The sequence below is a fragment of the Triticum urartu genome, chromosome 2A (assembly GCF_056163025.1).
Source record: "Triticum urartu cultivar PI428250 chromosome 2A, HENAU_Tu73, whole genome shotgun sequence".
Taxonomy (NCBI): Eukaryota; Viridiplantae; Streptophyta; class Magnoliopsida; order Poales; family Poaceae; genus Triticum; species Triticum urartu.
The window spans coordinates 555534563-555553490 of record NC_141874.1 but is presented as its reverse complement, the minus strand read 5'-3'; the positions used below and the strand labels follow the sequence as shown (position 1 = coordinate 555553490).

General features: G+C 52.6%; 3 protein-coding genes across 5 annotated transcripts; 1 reads left to right on the top strand and 2 right to left on the bottom strand.

The window, feature by feature from the left end:
• The first annotated feature begins 3971 nt into the window (after nt 1–3971).
• On the top strand, nt 3972–7884 carry LOC125538707 (uncharacterized). Of its 3 annotated transcripts, XR_015616935.1 has the most exons (3): nt 3972–4633; nt 4832–5007; nt 6183–7884. XR_015616935.1 is itself a non-coding variant. In XM_048701981.2 (2 exons), the coding sequence occupies exon 1, from the start codon at nt 4094–4096 to the stop codon at nt 4622–4624; it is 531 nt and encodes a 176-aa protein (XP_048557938.2). In that variant the 5' UTR covers nt 3972–4093; the 3' UTR covers nt 4625–4633; nt 6183–7884. The 3 variants fall into 3 exon arrangements, 1 of the variants encoding a protein (XP_048557938.2); XR_015616934.1 differs by having other exon boundaries at nt 3972–5007; XM_048701981.2 differs by lacking the exon at nt 4832–5007.
• A 3546-nt stretch (nt 7885–11430) lies between these two features.
• Nucleotides 11431–14398, bottom strand: LOC147985864 (uncharacterized). The gene has a single exon (XM_087544352.1). The coding sequence runs from the start codon at nt 13585–13587 to the stop codon at nt 11983–11985; it is 1605 nt and encodes a 534-aa protein (XP_087400478.1). The 5' UTR covers nt 13588–14398; the 3' UTR covers nt 11431–11982.
• Nucleotides 14399–14587: 189 nt separating this feature from the next.
• LOC125538706 (uncharacterized) lies at nt 14588–17368 on the bottom strand. Its single transcript, XM_048701980.2, has 2 exons — nt 15835–17368; nt 14588–15723 (listed from the first exon to the last, which is right to left on the bottom strand). The coding sequence occupies exons 1-2, from the start codon at nt 15910–15912 to the stop codon at nt 14944–14946; spliced, it is 858 nt and encodes a 285-aa protein (XP_048557937.1). The 5' UTR covers nt 15913–17368; the 3' UTR covers nt 14588–14943.
• Nucleotides 17369–18928: the final 1560 nt, after the last annotated feature.

Genomic DNA, 18928 nt, shown 5'->3' with positions numbered 1-18928 from the left:
TGAAATTACCCTCTTCATATTTCTTGGTGTGGACGAGACATGGCAAATCCAACACATCATTTCCGTCCTGGTCTTTAACTTTCTTGGGGTTCCAAGGTCCTTTAGGTTTTCCTTTAAACTTTCCTTGGGTTACAGCTAAGGCTTCCCCAGGAGCAGCCAGCTCGGCTTTCCGCTTCTGTTTCCGATTGGGATTTCCTTCGGTTTATTGGGCGACTGATTTGAGCTTGCCACTCCTGAGTCGATCCTCATCTTCACCATTAGCGTACTTGGTGGCAATCTCCATCATCCGGTTCAGAGACATATCTCCGGTCCGACCAAATTTCAGATTCAGTTCTCTGTACTTGACGCCTTCTTTGAAGGCACAGACTGCTTGGTGGTCAGGCACATTCTCTACTGTGTGATGCAACATGATCCATCTCTGAATGTAATCCCTCAAGGTTTCATTCGGCTTTTGCACACAAGACCGCAGTTCTGTCAGCCCTGCCGGCCTCTTGCATCTTCCTTCAAATGTGGTGACAAACACTCGGGCGAGATCTTCCCAAGTGTAAATGCTGCTGGGTGCTAACTGGTTCAGCCATGCTCTGGCCGAGCCCTCCAACATGAGAGGCTGGTGTTTCATGGCCACTTCATCATTGCCGCCGCCAATCTAGACGGCCACTCGGTAGTCTTCAAGCCAAGTATCGGGCTTGGACTCGCCAGTGAACTTGCTGACTCCAGTCGCCAACCTGAAGTTGGGAGGAATCACAACGGCCCTGATGGCTCTACTAAAGCACTCTGGCCCCGAAACATGTGCTCTGCTGCTGGCAGGAGCATCTCTGTCGTGACCTTCCTGGTGAACTCTGTTCCTGTCGACCAAACCTTGAACGAGAATGGATCTCGCATCAAAGCCTGGCTCCCTGGAGTCGACTGGAATCCTTCGCCCAACACTACGAGGGCGCCTGTCATCTTGTTGTCGAGGCGCATACGACCCGCTCCTCGGGGGAGGGGTGGGCACTCGGCGTCGATCATCACAATCGAATCGGTGATCATATTGCTCACGGTTCCCATACTGATTACGCCGGTCCCCACGTCCTTCACGCCTCGGGGGCGATCTTGGGCTATGAGCCGACTGGACTGTGTCCGCGGCAACGGATCTGCTGTGAATCCTATTCCGCGACTGAGAAACAGCAGAATTCTGGTCTCCTGCTTCCCGGAGTAACGCTCTGATCTGCAGCAAGCCTCTGCCAGCCTCCGACTGGGAAGGCTGAATCGACTCTGCTATACGGGCTGCAGCTGCTAAATTCTGAATCGGACTTCGATATACCTGCGGGGGGTGGGAAGAGCTGACGTCGACTGGATTCGGGAACCCGTTGTCGCGCACGCTTGTCGAGTGCTCGCTGGAGGTTCTCCAGTCGAGTGCGCTCGGCCAAGTTTGCCAGGCGCGCGTCTTCCAAGGCACGAGCCTCGGGGGTTTCTCCAATGATAGGAGTGTGCAGTGCATCCATGTTCCGGCGGCGAAGTTCTTCTCTCTGCAGCGACGTGAGAGGCTCGGGAAGATATTCCTCATGGGGACGCGACGGGTCGCCTCCACCCGCGCCTCCGTCGGTGCGGGGAAAACCGGGAGGACTGGGCGGTCCATCGACCATCAGAACCTCCGCCGCCGGATCGCTGCTGTCGCACTCGGATGCGGTCTCTACGGAGCCAGTCGACAGGTCGAACAGGCCGCAGAGGGATTCGTCGGGCTCGATCGCCGCGACTTGAGGGGTGGCCGACTAGCGTGCCACCACGTGTCTTACCCACCGCTGAAGTCTCGACCGACCGGAGCGCTTGCGCCGGCGGGAAACATGGAGGGAGGACAACACAGGAGCCGACCGGTAGGGGGTCGACGGTTGCCACAGGAGAACGCTGCGGACGCACGCGCTAAAGTGCGTTGCCCCGTGGACAGGGAGTGCGTCCACGTCGAGCGGAGCCTCCTGAAGCCAAGCGGAGTCGTCGACGATGAACGTGAGCGCACCGAGACGGATCTCGCGGCCCTCCACCAAAACTCCGCCGAAAACCATGATGATTCGGGTCGGAAAAGATCGCAACTCCTCCAACAAAACGCTAAAACACCCGCCCCACGGTGGGCGCCAACTGTCATGGTTCTAAGTCTGACAGTAGTGTAGGGGGTAAGTATGGAGAGGCAAGATCTTAGCTATGGAGAAGTTGTAAGCACGCAAGGTTTACGAGTTCAGGCCCTTCTCAGAGGAAGTAATAGCCCTACGTCTCCGAGCCCGGAGGCGGTCAACTGGATTATGCGTGTATGAATTACAGGGGTGCGAACCCTTGTCTCGGAGGAGGGGGTGGCTTATATAGAGTGCGCCAGGACCCCAGCCAGCCCACGTTACAAAGGGTTCAATGTACATTAAGGCAGGGCGTTACTGGTAACGCTAGTAATAAAGTGCTATGATGACCATAAAAGCTACTTAATAACCGACCGTTAGCATGCGGAGTGCCTTTAGGTCTCCTGACTGTCGAGTGGCTTGGTCTTGGTCGAGTGGTTGCTTCTTGGTCAAGTATCTTCGAGTCTGTCGAGTGGAACACCTCCAAGTCGATTGAAAGATGATTTCTTCTGGAGATGTCCTTGGGTAGGTCAGTTTGGACAGGTCCATGCCCCTACCCTAGGTACATAGCTTCATCAGCGCCGGCGAGCAGAGGTGACGCGAGGTGGATGACGGCTCGATCCAGCTGACTTGGGGATCTCCAGCTCGAACGCGTGGTCGGGGAGGAAGTAGAAGTCGTCGGCGGTCCTTCTGGCGCTGTCCTAGGCGACTGGTCGCGGTGGTGGTGCGACGACGGCAGCGAGCACGTTGGGTGAGGGAGAAGTTGCCCCCCGATCCAGATCGGGGGGAAGAGGAGGCGAACGTGGGGGGGGGGGAGGGGAGTGGGGCGACGGGATAGGGGCGCTGGCGATGTGGGGCGATGGCTCGGGGCAGTTGCCCGATCCAGATGGGGAGGAGAAGGGGATCGGGGAGAAGTGGGGGGGTAGTGTCCGCTAGGGTTCGGGGACAGGGGATAAAGGAGTGAGGGAGGGCGGCCTGGGCCGGTTTGGGCCGGCCTAGTGGGGTGGCCGACGGGGCCGGCTGGGTCGAGGCCCAGTGAGGGCTTTCTTTTTATTTTTTGTTTGTTTGTTTCTTTCTATTTTGTAATTTCTTTTCTTTTTATTTATTTTCTGTTTTATTTCTAGTTTCTTTTTCATTTAGTTTTTATCTAATATTAAAATGATCCCTAATTTAGTAATACATTAAAACCCACTACAACAATAGGTTTTACCCCAAAGCAGTTTAGTTTAGTATTTTGTTAATTATAAAAGCATTTAAATATTGGTTTTTGCTACTGTTTTATTCACCTAAGGGTATTTAATTTTTTTTATAAAAATGTGGTTTCTTAACCATAATTACCTATGCATTATTTGGCACGTTTAGAGCATTTTAGTTTTAATGTTTGGAAACTTTTATTGTTTGACTTTATTTTTAAAATTTGAACTGGGTTTCGAACTGACGCGAGATTAGCAACAATAATCGAGGTGACATGACATCATTAGCGGAGGTTACTGTAGACAAGGACTCTGATAATTGTCACACATCAGGTACTAGCACATGGCAAATCAAACGTTTTTTAGCAAGCTTAGTTAAGCAAGGATGATAACTTTAGGTTGTAAACATGACAACTTCCTGCTTCAATTTATTTTTGATAGAAACTTGCAGTGTGTCGTTGAAATTTGTCATCCATGCATGACTGAAATTGTCATTGAAAAACGTCAGAGCCGGAGTGTCACGCACCTGGCTGTGGCACTTTCATTTGGGAAAAACAATGGCATGGATTCAACATATACAAATCACGTCACAAAATCTCAAACAGAAATTCGAATCTATCTCCGAAACAAAGACAAAACTAACTATGAATTCAGCCATATCTACGTGGATACTCTGGCTGCGCCGAACACCGGGGAAAACAAGACAAGAAGGCGTATTCCGCGTTTACGTGTTCGCCGGAACGGCTCTTCTTTATCCTCTCGCCGAGCAACCGACGCCGTCCACTCCGGCTTCGCCAGTTCGCCTCCTTCGCCGTCGCCATGGCCGACGCTAAATCCCAAGGCCGAGCACCGACTACCGCTCCCGCTCCCGCTCCCGCTCCCACATGGGCGCAACGGACCGAGGCCCTGACACACATCCTGACCCACCCGTCCCACTCGCCGTCGCTCCACTCGCAGCTCTTCCTCGCGTCCCGCGTCCCGTGCCCACCTCGGGGCTCCTCCTACCCGCCTTTCCTCTGCCCCGGCGCGTCGCTCCTCCGGTGGGCCCTCACCTCCGTCTTCCTGCCCCGCGCCGCGCGCCTTGGCCTGCCGCCTTCGTCCTGGCGCTCCCGGTGCCCCTTCCAGCTCCCGCCGCCGCTCGTGCCCTCCGCCGGCATCGAGCCGGCACCGGAGCGGTGGACCGAGGCCGAGCTCCGGGGGTACGCGCAGCGGCGGCGGGCTCGGAGGGGGCCCATGAGGACGCGGCCGCCGGTGTCCATGGCGGGGGTGGTGCTGACGACCGTGCCCAACATCGTGATCATCGTGGTCATCATGCGCGAGCTCTTCTGGGTCCGGCCTGGCCGCTTCTGAGCCATTCAGGTAAGCGGATGCTCACGCAGCCGTGCGAGTTCTTCAACTGTGGACTGCGGTGCACTGACATTGTGTGATAGTAGCATATTTGTTATACAAAACAAATCGTCGACTGCAGCTTGCGAAATTGTGACACTATTTCCAGCGTCTTCCAGTTTGGGTAGAACTTGTTAATGCAGTGTTATTTGTTACTCGTACAACTTTTAGCTGCAGATGTTGCTCAACTAGGCTTCTCCAAAGAGAAAGCATCCAAGTCTGAGATAGATGCTGCGATCACCTGTTTTAGCTGCAGATGTTGCTGAACTAGCCTTCTCCAAAGCACAAGTCTGGGACAGATGCCGCGCTAACCTGTTCAACTGTTCAGCGAGAAACAACAAATCGATGTATGCTAGTGCAATTCTAATACATTTTGTCTGTCATGCTAGTAAGACCCTTGTGCAATGCTAATAAAACAGAAGTTAAACATAGTGTAGTAGTAAGCTATAACTTTTTATGTTTATCAAGTATGGACTATGGACAAAGGATGTAGTTACTTATTATATGCAAGACATATTGGGAGTCATAGGCCAGCCAATATGAAGGTTATGATATCGAGGTCCGCTCACAAGATTCGATGAGCTTTGGCCGTTTGGCGTAAATAGGTAGCCATTGTTTTGTGGATTTGGATTTTGACCTAGGTGGTGAAGATTGGAGATTGGCGGAGGGGATCAGGCGACGGGAGACAGCAGGAGCTAGGAGGTGATGGGAGAGTGTTGCTTGCTGCTATGTTCATAAATTTTACATGGCCCTTTGTGAGGGCTGAAATGAGAGTGTCTGAAAAGTAAAAAAAATAAAAAATCGAGGGAAGAATGTCTGAAAAGTAAAAACTAGTGATATCAGATAGGGAACTCTGCCTATGTTGTCTCAACATAGCCGGTCCCAAGCCCGGGTAAAGGAGGAGGGTTGTGATAGGCTTGGCGAGCCAACGTAAAAACTCAGCCACTCTTATGGAGATGAAACCCAAAAGATCCGGAATGATGATATACGAGATAGAGTTGGGGTAGCACCAATTGAAGAGAAGCTTGTCCTACATCGTCTGAGATGGTTTGGGCATATTCAGCGCAGGCCTCTAGAAGCTCCAGTGCATAGCGGACGGCTAAAGCGTGTGGAGATTGTCAAGAGAGGTCGGGGTTGACCGAATTTGACATGGGAGGAGTCCGTTAAGAGAGACCTGAAGGATTGGAGTATCACCAAAGAACTAGCTATGGACAGGGGTGCATGGAATCTTGCTATCCATGTGCCAGAGCCATGAGTTGGTCGCGAGATCTTATGGGTTTCACCTCTAGCCTACCAGAACTTGTTTGGGACTAAAGGCTTTGTTGTTATTGTTGTTGTAGAGATATCAGATAGGGGTAATGTGGCACCACAGTATGCCACCTATGGGAGCAGCGAGAACTGATAATTCTTATTGAAGTGCATGTTGTAGATGCATATTAGCTTTATTAGCCATCTTTTTCGAGTCTGCAAGTTAGTTACAGTGATTTTCTGTATTACTGAATAGGACTGATGTTTGGTGCAGGATCAGGAGGCACATGGATCTCAACTGCTCCATCAAGCACCTGGGTCATCTTATGCATTTTAGGGCGTGTCGCTTGCTCCTGTCATTGCAGTAGTTGGAGTTCCCTGGTTCGATCACTTGCCATACTCAACCTATTTACAGGTTGACTCCACACACCGCAGTGCCACTGCCACAAACAGCTGGACCCTCTTCATGTCAAGGGAAGCTGCCTTGTCTTCCAGCACCAGAAGATTGATATATCCAGCCCAGTCCGTTAGAATTGCTCTATCCTCATGAGATATTTCTTGTTCAACATTTTACCTGCAAGATATGAGCTCCAAAAAGGGTAGATGAGGGGAAGGTTTACAAGGATAGAGCGTCCATGGAGCAAAAGAGGTCCCAAGGACCCAATAATATGTCTTGTCTTTCTTCCGCTTGTCGTGTCATTGCTAATCTCAGATCAGGAGCTGCTGTTCTTTGGCACGTTTAGATACAGTGTTCTGCTCATGGTGCTTTTCGCCTTTCTGTTAGACAGCAGCAGCTCCTTCCAGCAATGAACTTGGTGAAATACCAGACTGCCAAAAAACAAAACTTGGTGAAAAAAAGTGCAGAAACAGTTCAACATGCACATCTCATGCAATTATCCTGATTGATAGTGTACTTGTGCTCATGGCAGCAAGAGCCCAGTCCACAGCTATCACTGAAAGTAGATCAAACTGGTTGGATGTTGAATGATGTTCATCAAAGTCACGACTCTGGGCTTGGACGTCTGCTTGGCACCCTCTGTACTTCTGCTGATCAATGAATGCATAACATGTTGGGAACTGGCAAATGGCAACCCACCTCTGGTTCCTGGTCCAGTCAAATCTGCAGTACCTGTGCTTTAATTTTGTGTTGAACTGCTGTGGTACATGTTCAGCGTGCATACTCTGCTTGCATCTCCTGTTACAACGATGTTGCAGATGCCCCTTGAGATGAAGTTGCAGGAACGTTCCACTGGATGCTCGCTGCTGCCATCTTTGGTAGATGCATCGCCGGAATTCGCCATCTGTTTCAAGCTGGGACGGTGGTGGTGGTCTGCCATGCAGGTCATCTCCACATATGTGATGCTGGCACGGTGAAGTACTACCAGCTGTGAGCCGCTCCTGACGATGTCACTGGACCAAGACGAGCTGTATTGGTTTCCACAGAGTGCAGCCACAGCGTAAAACACGGGGTCTCTCTCATAATCTTGCACATTGAGGAGAAGCCTGCCACCGGTGTTGTCTGTCGCCATGGGCCGGCTGCAGAGTTTTATCCCATGGAGCATTGTTAAGCACTAGATTGGGCAGGTCGGTATTGGCCGGGTTGGTGAAGGTGTCCAAACCAACTGCCCTGGTAAGCACAGTCTCTGGTGTCTGTCGTAGGATGCACAGATGAATCTGGGATTCCAAAGCTCTGAGTGTGCTGAAGGAGCCACCCAAACTGTGCTTCAACTGGCATTCGCATGCTGTAGGTGGTGTATCAAACGATGGCCTTGCCAAACCAGAGGGTGACAAGCGAGCCAAAGGTTGTGTTGCGCTGATGGAGCACTTGAGGATGAGCATCTTACAAGGAGGATGGAGAATTCGGGAGCCACCATTTCTCTTTGCTAGTTGCAGCAGCTCTTGCTTGAGGCTGTAAACCTTCCACATTATCAGGAGCATGGTTGATTTAGACCATCAAGTTAATCTATTGCCTAATATACTTTCTGGAAACGCGACAAGAACAAATCCTTCACTGGCTTAATCGTTTGAAGCTTTTTCCTCTCCAAACAATGGTTGATTGCCCGAAGGCTGAGCTACTGTAGTATGTTTTTTTTTTTGGTTAGAAGGATAGGGGTTTCCCCGGGCACATTTTATTGAAACGAGGCCAGCAGAAAACAGAAATCATGTTCAGTGTGCTGTCACACACAGCCACAAGTACAGGTAAAATTCCAGGTAACAAAGACCTATCCTATTACAAGCCGAGGAGCTGCCAGCATTTTTGCAAAGCTGGCCCACACACAGGATAGTAATCACGAATCTGGAGTCTTGCCTTCCATCCAATGCAGGGCAATCGCTTGACGAGGGCTTCATCCTGCCTGAACGAATTGGTAAGCGTCAGACTTTGGTGCAGCTCAAGACCTCAAGTACAATCAAGGCTCCCGCCAAGGGTTTCCGCTGCAGGCAAGACGCAGCAGTTGTTCGCGTATGTGTTCCATACTCCTGGTGCGTGTGATCCTCCGATTTCTCCAGCTGAGTAGGTTTGCACAATCTTTTCTGGCAATGCATGGTTGAGAGTAATCTGTCCCATACATCCAACGAGCCTTTTCATCTATTGCCCTGGAAACAGATAGCATTGCGATAGTTCGAAAGAGTACATGATAAAGCAGCAGAAATCAACATTGCAGGCTGTGAGGGTGGAAGTGGATCCTCTCGATTACTAGCAATTCCACTCTCAGGATTCGATATGGTAACGATTACAGGGAGGATTACACGAATGGGGAACTAGGGTTCATAGCCAGCGAGAAGGAGGAAGGGGAATAGAGCCGAGCCGCCGAAGCCGTGATCCACTGGATAACCCTAGCTCGCTGTCGCCTTTCTACTTAAGTAGCTGCCGGACGGGCTTCAGTTAACCCACGCTGGGGCGACGATGCGTGGGTTGGGCTTCCTGGGCCGGGCCGCACGAGGGGTCGTGGAGACAGGATCCTTGGAGCTGCCTTGCGGGCCGGCCTCGTTAGGGACGCTGACATCCCCCTCTCCTTGAGCAGAGGCTTGTCCCCAAGCCTCCGCAAGCGGGAAGCGCTCCTTGAGTCGTGCCTTGTCTTCCCAGATTTCGCCAAGCGCCTCTGAATTGGACCAACGGACGAGCACCTGCTCCCTCATCTTGCCCTTCTCCTGGCGCCATCTTGATTGCAGAACTGCCACAGGGACTGCGAGCTCATCAGAACAATGAGGTAACTGAGGTTCAACAGCCGTACCCGTGCTCAGGACGCGTCGAAGGAGCGAGACGTGGAAGACTGGATGGATTGTTGCTTGCGACGGGAGCTGTAGCTTGTAGGCTACCTCGTTGATCTTGCTGATGATAGGAAAAGGCCCGTAGTACTTGAACGCCAGCTTGTGATTTGCCCGTGGAGCGACGGAAGTTTGGATATAAGGTTGTAGCTTCAGGTAGACTTGATCGCCCACTTCAAACTGACGGAATGATCGTTTCTTGTTCGCCTGGCTTTTCATCAGTTGCTTTGCTCTGTTCAAGTGTTGTTGTAACAGTTCCTGCACCGTATCCCTTTCCTCGAGCCACGAGTTGAGGGCTGGGACAGAACAGGTGTTTTCTGCTGTTATGCCCCAGTGCCGTGGCTCGTACCCGAACATAGCTTTGAAAGGTGTCATGCCAATGGCCGAATGGTGAGAGGTGTTATACCAAAACTGAGCCAAAGGTATCCAGAAACTCCACCGCCGGGGGCATGATTGTGTGAAACATCTCAGGAAGGTTTCCACGCATTGGTTAACTCGCTCAGTCTGCCCGTCCGTTTGAGGATGGTTGGCTGTGCTGAGTCTGAGCTGAGTGCCCGTGGCCTTGAAAAGCTCCTGCCAGAAATGGCTAGTGAACACAGGATCACGATCTGATACGATCGCCCCGGGCAGTCCTTGTACCTTGTAGACCTACTGAATGAACAGTTGAGCCACATAAGCTGCCGTGTATGGGTGTGCCAGAGGCAAGAAATGATTGTACTTGGTTCTCTTATCCACGATCACCAGCAGACAGTTGAATCTGCTCGATTGTGGCAAGCCATCCACGAAATCCATAGTAATCATGTCCCATGGCTTGTTGGGAATTGGCAACGGAGATAACAGACCTGGAGAGGCCGCTCTGTCTGGCTTAGCCTGTTGGCACACCGAACAACACTGCACAGACTGCTTGATTTGCACCTTCATCTTGGGCCACGCGAACAGACGTCGTATGCGTCTGTTGTACGTGACAGGAAATCCTGAATGTCCTCCTATCGGGTTGTCATGAAAAGCTTGTATGATATGTTGTTGGATCTGTGTTCCCCCCTAGCCAAATCCTGCCTCTGAACCTGATGATGCCTTGCTGAAACGTGAACCGTCCTTTTGGGTCGTCACGCACTGCCAGTTGCTCCAGAAGTTTCTGCGTGTGCAGATTGCCGTTGTAGCTGTTGATGACGTCTTCCAGCCAGCTTGGTTGGCATGATGTGACCACGAGCAGTGTATCTGCTTGGTTCGCTCATGAAAGAGCATCCGCGCCGTGATTATCAGCTCCTTGTACTTGATCTGGTACCTGAGCCCTAACAACTTGGTGAAAGCCTTGTGTTGCCACGGGGTGTTCAGGCGTTGCTCTTCTAGATGTGTGAGGCTCTTCTGGTCAGTGTAAATAACAAATTCCGCGTGTTGCAAATACGGGCGCCACTGGTCCATTGCTACTATGATTGCCAGGTATTCCTTCTCGTAGGTTGACAGCCCTTGATACCTCGGGCTGAGTGCTTTGCTCATGAATGCGATTGGGTGCCCCTGTTGTTGCAGAATTGCCCCGGTGCCATGGCCGCACGCGTCTGTCTCCACTGTGAATGGCTGAGCAAAATTGGGTAAAGCCAGCACTGGTGCTGAGATGAGCTGCTGCTTCAAAACTTGAAAGGCAGTTTCTGCGATGGACGTCCAGAGGAATGGAACGCCTTTCTTCAGCAAGTTAAAGAGGGGTCGGGCGATCACTCCAAAGTTGCGCACAAAACGACGATAGTAGCCTGCGAGTCCCAAGAAACTCCGAACTTCCTTGATATTTTGGGGTGAAGACCAATTTGCCACCGCAGCCACCTTTGTTGGATCTGTTGCAACCCCTTGCGCGCTGATAACGTGGCCCAAGTACGGGATCTTGCTTTGCCCGAAAGCACACTTGTTGTGTTTCACTTTCCAGTTGTCCCTACGGAGAAGCTCCAGCACTTGCTTGACATGGCATATGTGATCCTCCAACGTGGCACTGAAAATCAAGATGTCGTCGAAGAAACAGAGAACACAGGCGCGAATCATTGTTTTGAGAATAGTTGTCAGCCCTTCAATGAAAGTGTGTGTGTGGGGGGGGGGGGTGCTCCAGCTAGCCCAAAGGATAAAACCTTGAACTCAAAGTGCCCCTGATGAGTTGAAAATGCTGTCTTGTGTTCTTCCCCGGGCGCTAACCTGATTTGATGGTAGCCTGCTCGCAAATCTAACTTAGAGAACCATGCTGCTCCATGTAACTCATCGAGAAGTTCTTCAATTACTGGCACCGGAAACTTGCCGACCACCGTGATTGCATTTAACTGCCTGTAATCGATGCATAGATGCCAGGTGCCGTCCTTTTTCTTCACGAGAATGACTGGTGAGGAGAATGGGCTGTTACTACGCTGAATCACCCCTGATTTCAACAGTGCCTCCACTTGAGCTTCTATCTCAGTTTTCTGCTCTGGTTTGTATCTATACTGCCGGACGTTGACTGGTCGCGCTCCTAGAATCAGAGGGATGCGATGATCGCACGCCCTCCTAGGTGGGAGTCCGGTTGGCTCTTCGAACACGTCAGGGAACTGGTTCAACACTTCCTGAATGCATTCTGGAGTTTGCTCCAAGTCCTCAAGCAACGGTGCTACCACGCAAAGATGTATGACATGTGTGACAGAGCCTTTGCTGCACAAGTTTTGCAGCTGCAGACTGTTGATGGATTGGCAAGTTGTCGACGCTGCGTCATGTCCTCGCAGGCGAAGCGGTCCTGCTGGGGTAGGGATCTCCAGGAAGCGCGCGCGCCAGTCAACCCGCATCGGACTGTGTTCCTCCAGTCAATCCATGCCCAAGATGACATCGTACGTGCCCAGAGCCAGTACCTTCAAGTTCGTATAGAACTCATGCCCTTGCGCATACCAGGCGCATCGAGTGGCCACTTCTGAACAGAGCAGTTCACTTCCGTCTGCCACCCGCACACGGCTGGGCTTGGCGAGGGGTTGGACTCCTGAAAGATGTTGGGCGAGCTGTTGGTTGATGAACGAATTGGAGCTGCCCGAATCCACTAACATGAGAACTTCACGGCCTTGCAGCCACGACCTGAGTTGGAAAGCTTTGGCTGACACTCCCCCTGTAACTGCAGACAGTGAAATGGCCATGGCTGTTTCTTGTGGTGGCTCGTCTTGACCCAGCTGTGTGTCGACGAAGCTGTCGAGGCCGAAGACGTCCAGCAGCTCCTCCACCACATGTAGCTGGACGGTGGTGGGGCACACATGGTCGTGCCCCCACCTCTCGCCGCATTTGAAACACAGGCCACGAGCTCGTCGATAGTCCCGGAGTGACTTCAGCTTGGCTGTGTCTACGCGGGCCGCGTCCGTGCCGCGGCGATCTGCCGCCGGCGCCGCTGGCACCGAGCGCACCAGAGGGGGAGGAAGCGGCATGGGAGTGCCTCCTCGCGGGGATGGCTCTGGTGGGCGAGCTGGGCTACCGAAAGCGCCATCGGCCACCTCTTCCTGGAGTAATGCCAGCACGCACGCAGTATCCAAGTCCGGTGGTCGTTGCACAAGGACCACCGCTCGAATGTCCCTCCGCAGACCCTCGACGAAACGAGTTAAGAAGTAAAAGGGATGGATCGAGTCAGAATAAGATGATAAATGATTGATAATTAACTCAAATTGCTCTATGTAGTGTGCTACAGAGGACGTTTGTCGGACAGTGTAAAACAGCCTGATCAGCGTCTGGTGCCGATCGCGTCCAAAATGAGTGCAAAGTAATGAGGTGAAAGTATCCCAATCAAACTCAGCGATACGTTTCTGTATGGATTGCAGCCACACAGCAGCTGACCCGGAGAAATTCAGGGCCGCCATGGGTACCCAGAACGAAGGCAAGATGCCGAACATTTGGAAGTACTGTTCGCACATAGTTTTCCACAAATTCGGGTTATCACCCGTGAATTGTGGAAATGTGATAGATCGGTGAGTTTGGCCTAGACCAGACAACATCTGACTTGCGTGCGCGAACGATGATGGTGGTGTGGAAATTGTTGCAAGGGAGGAGGACGGACCTGTTGCCGGGGGTGGCGGCGTCTGGAAGGACGCCGTCACATTCCCCCGTGGTAAGTTGAAGATGCCGTGGCCATCGGGCCCATGGGAATCGTTGCCCGCGCCGCCACCGGCCCCGTGGAGGATGCCGGTCGTCGCAGAAGGGCCTTGCTTCGAACTCACGCCAATCGGCTCCTCGCTCGGCTTGGACGGAGGTGGCTGCGCCAGTTGGAGCGCCGCCACCGCGTCGCCCAGATCTGCCACCCGCTTCTCCATATCCGGTCGCCAGTTGACGAGGTCGTCGATTTCGGCCGTGGAGGTCTGGATCTCCGCGATGGCCTTGTTCTGGGCCTTGAGGGTGTTGTCGAGCCTGTCGAGAAAGGCTTTGATGGCCGGATCCATGGCGACGAGATGCGTACGGGCTTGATGGATGCCTCTGGTTTCGATGATCTGCGCCAGGATGGCGCGGTGGTGGTGGATTGCTGGTCTCTGATACCAGATGTGAGGGTGGAAGTGGATCCTCTCGATTACTAGCAATTCCACTCTCAGGATTCGATATGGTAACGATTACAGGAAGGATTACACGAATGGGGAACTAGGGTTCATAGCCAGCGAGAAGGAGGAAGGGGAATAGAGCCGAGCCGCCGAAGCCGTGATCCACTGGATAACCCTAGCTCGCTGTCGCCTCTCTACTTAAGTAGCTGTCGCACGGGCTTCAGTTAACCCACGCTGGGCCGACGATGCGTGGGTTGGGCTTCCTGGGCCGGGCCGCACGCGGGGTCGTGGAGACAGGATCCTTGGAGCTGCCTTGCGGGCCGGCCTCGTTAGGGACGCTGACACAGGCATTTTGTTTTCCAGCGAGCAACAGGGTCAAAGTAAATTACCCATGTCAAGCAAAAGTACGTCAGAGACGAGCTTCAAAATGTTCTTTTAGCAAACGTCCAAGCAAAGAATAAGTGATGACACTTTCATTTTCAGCACAAAATACACACATGATGACTTGATGAGCCATCCACAGTTCGGCGTTTAGCAAGGTGTTATCTCTAGTCAGTATTTTGTTGTTACTAAAAACCTACTTCCTCCATTCCGAATTACTCGTCATGGTTTTAGTTCAAATTTGAACTAAAACCACGACGAGTAATTTGGAACGGAGGGAGTAGAAAACACATGTACACTTTAGGAATAGTAATATTCCAAGCAGAATGGGTATAAGCAGGAATAATCCTCGATTACTCACAATGACATAAAAGGATTTCACCGATTACAAACTAGAATACTAGATGGATCATATATCCATGCATAACATACTCTCTCGTCAGACAGAGAGACACTACGAGCAATCTCACAAAGGTGAAAGCATTGATCCATGGGGCGATCATCAACAGTTCAAGGAAACTGAAGCTTTGAATGCACAGCATCTCAGGCCTGGGCAATGGAGCAATTCTGTTCATTAACAACAGAACTTTGTAGCCAGGCAGCAGTGCCCAAATAAGACATCCTCCCAGAATTAAACATTTGTCATCATACCAATGTTCCATCCATAGGCCATAGCCGATTTTTACTGCTCCAACTGCCCAAGCCACCCCTTGCAGGAAAATGGCTGGCCGTTGTTTACAGCCTTGCAGGAAGTATCGAATACAAATGAGAACCAGTGAATCAGTATAAACAAAAGCTGTAAAACCCGTGCCCAGGCCTGCTTCTGTAAGATGATGGGCACGAAAGACTGGAGAAAACCCTAAAAATAATAACCATTTCTGTCTAATTTATGTGCAAGGAACGACACTTGTGTTTGTGTGATTGTGCTTGGCCCGGGCTTCTCTCGCCCTTGTTAGGAGGCGTGGCGACGACGAGGCCCAGTATTGGCGAGCCCACGGTGCTGGCCGACCCACCGCCGCTGCCGCTGCCGCTTCCGCTTCCGCTGGACGGGCCGGCCGAGGTGGAGGCCGAGTCGCACCCCAGCCGCGGCCACCGCCGCGGTTGGTGGTGGTCGTCCTCCGACTGGCACGGCGTCGCGGGCTCGTCGTCGTCGATGCCGTCCTCGGCGTCCTCCTCCTCGTGCGACGCTCCGGTGGACTGCACGATGCTGTAGAGCTCGACGATGCTGTCGTAGTTGTCCGCCCACCAGCGCTGCGCCGCCCGGGGCCCGTCGAACAGCTCCTCCCGGAACCTCAGCTTGCGGAGGTGGTTGGTGCCGTCGGGGCGCGACACCAGCGTCATCAGCACCCCGGGCTCCGGCTCCGCCACCCACTCGCCATCGCTCTGCTCCTCCCCGGTCGTATGGTCCGCCGCCGCCGCCGCCTCCTCCTCTTCCCCCTCCTCGGGGACGTCTTCCAGGCCGGAGCGGCACCGGTCGCATGGCGCACGCGTCTTCCCCTCTCGCTCCTCCGGCGCGATCTTGGCGGACGCCGACGCCGCGGCCACGTCCTTGTCCTGCGGCTCCAGGTCCTCCTCCCCTTCCGCCCCTTTCCGCCGCCGTCGCCTCGCCCGCGCGTTGCCCCCGCCGCCGCCCGCCTTCATCTTGAGCGACATGGACTTCATCTGCACACACGCACACAGGCACGTTAGATGCATCCGCGCGCGCGCGCGTACATACCGTACACGGGAAGGATGGACCGGAATCTGACGGATGGCGCTGGGCTGCCGGCGTACGTTCTTGGTGAGGTCCCGGATGATGCTGATGGTCCTGGTCCTGCCGCTGCCGCCGCCGCCATGGAAGCACGCGTGCATCTCGTCGATCCAGACCTCCTCCTAGACGAGGACACCTGGACGGTGGGGTGCGCCGCGAAAACCCTGCCCCGCTCTGCGCTGCCCTGCTCCGAAAACTCTGGCGGAAGGAAGGAGGTGTTGGTGGGGATTTGAAATGGGCGTGCGCACTGCGCAGAGCAGGAGGGGGGCGGCACGGGATTAACGCAGGGAGGGGAGGAACGCGCGTGTCCATCTGATCCGGGGCAGCAGAGGCGCATGCAGTTAATGCGGATTGCCGAGTGTTATGGGTGGAATTAGATTTCGGAGCGGTACTCGGGTACTACTACTGGCCAGCCGAAGCCGAACCAACCGACCCGCTCGTACCGGGGCTGGGGTACGGCGGATTTTGAATTATCGCTCCACCCCGCGCAGGCCAGGTTCATTCATGCCATATCCAGACGTTGCGTCGCATTACCAGCTTGCCCGTGGTATGAACGTCTGCACGTACGCATCATTGAAGGAGGGGATACGGGCCGGCGGGATACGCCTGAAACATAAATTGCACCAGCTCACACGTCGCGTTGTGATACGCACTCGCGCAATCCCAACCATCGCTGCCGAGGTTTATTACTCCATCTTCGCGTTTGAACTGAAATGCACCGGAACCAAAATGGCTTTCCGAGAAAAATATTGGGTTGACTTTATTCTCAATGGGTACCAGTAGTACTAATGTTGTATAAAAATAACTGGGTAGTTATTGTTGAGTATATTAGCAGAAAAAATATTACTTCAGAGATAAATTATGATCATACCATTGACAGTGTTAATATCGTATTGATATATAACGACTGATGAAATAAACTTTCTTTTTACCGCCGCCGCCTCCTCCTCCACAAAAAAACTAGTGTTTCTGCCTCCCGCTGGCGCCGCCGCATGTCTGCATCCTCTACGGTGGCCCTAGGGCCATGAGGGCGCGGTGGATCTCGGCAAGGGCCGGCGGGAGGGCTTCGTTTTTAGTCGTTTCTTATAGTTTTGCTAGGGTTTGTGTCCTGCTCAAGAAGACGAGGCGGCGGCGGCTCCCTGAAGATGGAATAAAGGTCTCCCCGCTTAGCCCCTGTTCCGGCGGTGCGTCTAGCACCGTTGGTGGGCGTGTGGAGGTGTGTCTCCGACGGATCTATTTTTGGTGGATTTGCTCGGATCTCGTCGTTGTTCGTCTACGTTCATGTGTCTTCGGGTTGGATCCTTCTGATCTACGTTATTCTTCATCCGCGGCGGTTGCTGTTCTGGTGCGCTAGTCCTACGGGACCTTAGCACGACGACTTCCCGACTGTCTACTACAACAAGTTGTGCTCGACTGCGGCGATGGAGGGACGATGACAGCGGCGCGCCTTCGGCTCGCTTCAATGCTTGTAGTCGTCGCTAGGTGATCTACGGATCTGAATGTAATTTCTATTATTTCTGATATTCGTTGTACTGCCATGATGGAAGATGGATAGATCGGAAATTTTCTCGCAAAAAATATATATCATACTGATATCTGACCACATGATCACGTACTAGGCATATAGTAGAAACATCTACACAAATAGCTAATACAGATAACACAAAAATAAAGAGGAGGAGAAATTAAATTCCATCCAGGGCATTGAAAGAGGCGCCCACCCCATCCACCCTCTCCTATGACTCGCCCACCCCATCTGCCGCCCACCGCCACCGCACCACCCAGTGCCTCGCCAGCTAGTCGTCCCATGCCTCGCCAGAGCAAATCCACGTGCTCGCCGCCTCCTCCACAGCCGCCACGAGATGTGGAGGTACCTCGGATGCTGCTCCTGTTCGTTTATCAGGCGTTTCCGGAGATGCTGCGGCCAATCGGATCTGTGCAACCGACGATACTGGAGGAGACGAGAGCGCAACGGTGGAGGGAGCGACCGATGAGGATCTGCGACGACACGCTCTCAAGGTTGCAGTACTTGTGGGAATGGAAGGAAGCCGATGAAAGATCGTGGATGTCGCCTAGAGGGGGTGAACATGCGCTTTAACATAATTACGGTTTAGGCTTGAACAAAAGCGGAATAAACCTAAGGGTTAATTTGACAAGCACAAAACCTAAAACAACTAGGTTCACCTATGTGCACCAACAACTTATGGTAAGAAAGATAATCAACTATGTGATAGCAAGAGATATGACAAAGAACGATATGGCTATCACAAAGTAAAGTGCATAAGTAAAGGGCTCGGGTAAGAGATAACTGAGGCACGCAGAGACGGCGATGTATCCCGAAGTTCACACCCTTGCGGATGCTAATCTCCGTTTGGAGCGGTGTGGAGGCACAATGCTCCCCAAGAAGCCACTAGGGCCACCGTAATCTCCTCACGCCCTCGCACAACGCAAGATGTCATGATTCCACTAAGGGACCCTTGAGGGCGGTCACCGAACCCGTACAAATGGCAACCCTTGGTGGTGGTCACTGAACCCGTACACTTTGGCAACCCTGGGGGGTGGTCACCGGTACCCGTCAAATTGCTCGGGGCGATCTCCACAACCTAATTGGAGATCCCGACGCTTTCCTGGAGCTTTACACCACAATGATTGAGCCCCGAACACCACCAACCGTCTAGGGTGCCCAAGCACCCAAGAGGAACAAACTCAAGGGCACCAAGCACCCAAGAGTAATAAGCTTCTCAACTTGTAACTTGCACGTATCACCATGGAGAACTCAAACCGATGCATCAAATGCAATGGCAAGGGCACACAGAGTGTCCAAGTCCTTCTCTCCCAAATCCCACCAAAGCAACTAATGCTAGGGAGAAAATTGGGAGGAAGAATAAGAAGGAGAACACCAAGAACTCCGAGATCTAGATCCAAGGGGTTCCCCTCACATAGAGGAGAAAGTGATTGGTGGAAATGTGGATCTAGATCTCTTCTCTCTCCCCCCCCCCAAAAACTAGCAAGAATCAATGGACGGATTGAGAGATAGCAAGCTCGAAGAAGGTCAACAATGGGGGAAGAACACGAGCTCAAAGGATAAGGTTCAATGGGAAGAAGACCCCCTTTTAT

Bases quoted from the DNA above. Each gene is read 5' to 3' on its own strand.
- LOC125538707 (XM_048701981.2), top strand. From the start codon at position 4,094: ATGGCCGACGCTAAATCCCAAGGCCGAGCACCGACTACCGCTCCCGCT.
- LOC147985864 (XM_087544352.1), bottom strand. From the start codon at position 13,587: ATGGATCCGGCCATCAAAGCCTTTCTCGACAGGCTCGACAACACCCTC.
- LOC125538706 (XM_048701980.2), bottom strand. From the start codon at position 15,912: ATGCACGCGTGCTTCCATGGCGGCGGCGGCAGCGGCAGGACCAGGACC. The intron at 15,724-15,834 runs GTACGCCGGCAG...GCGTGTGTGCAG, and splicing joins TCCGGGACCTCACCAAGAAC to ATGAAGTCCATGTCGCTCAA.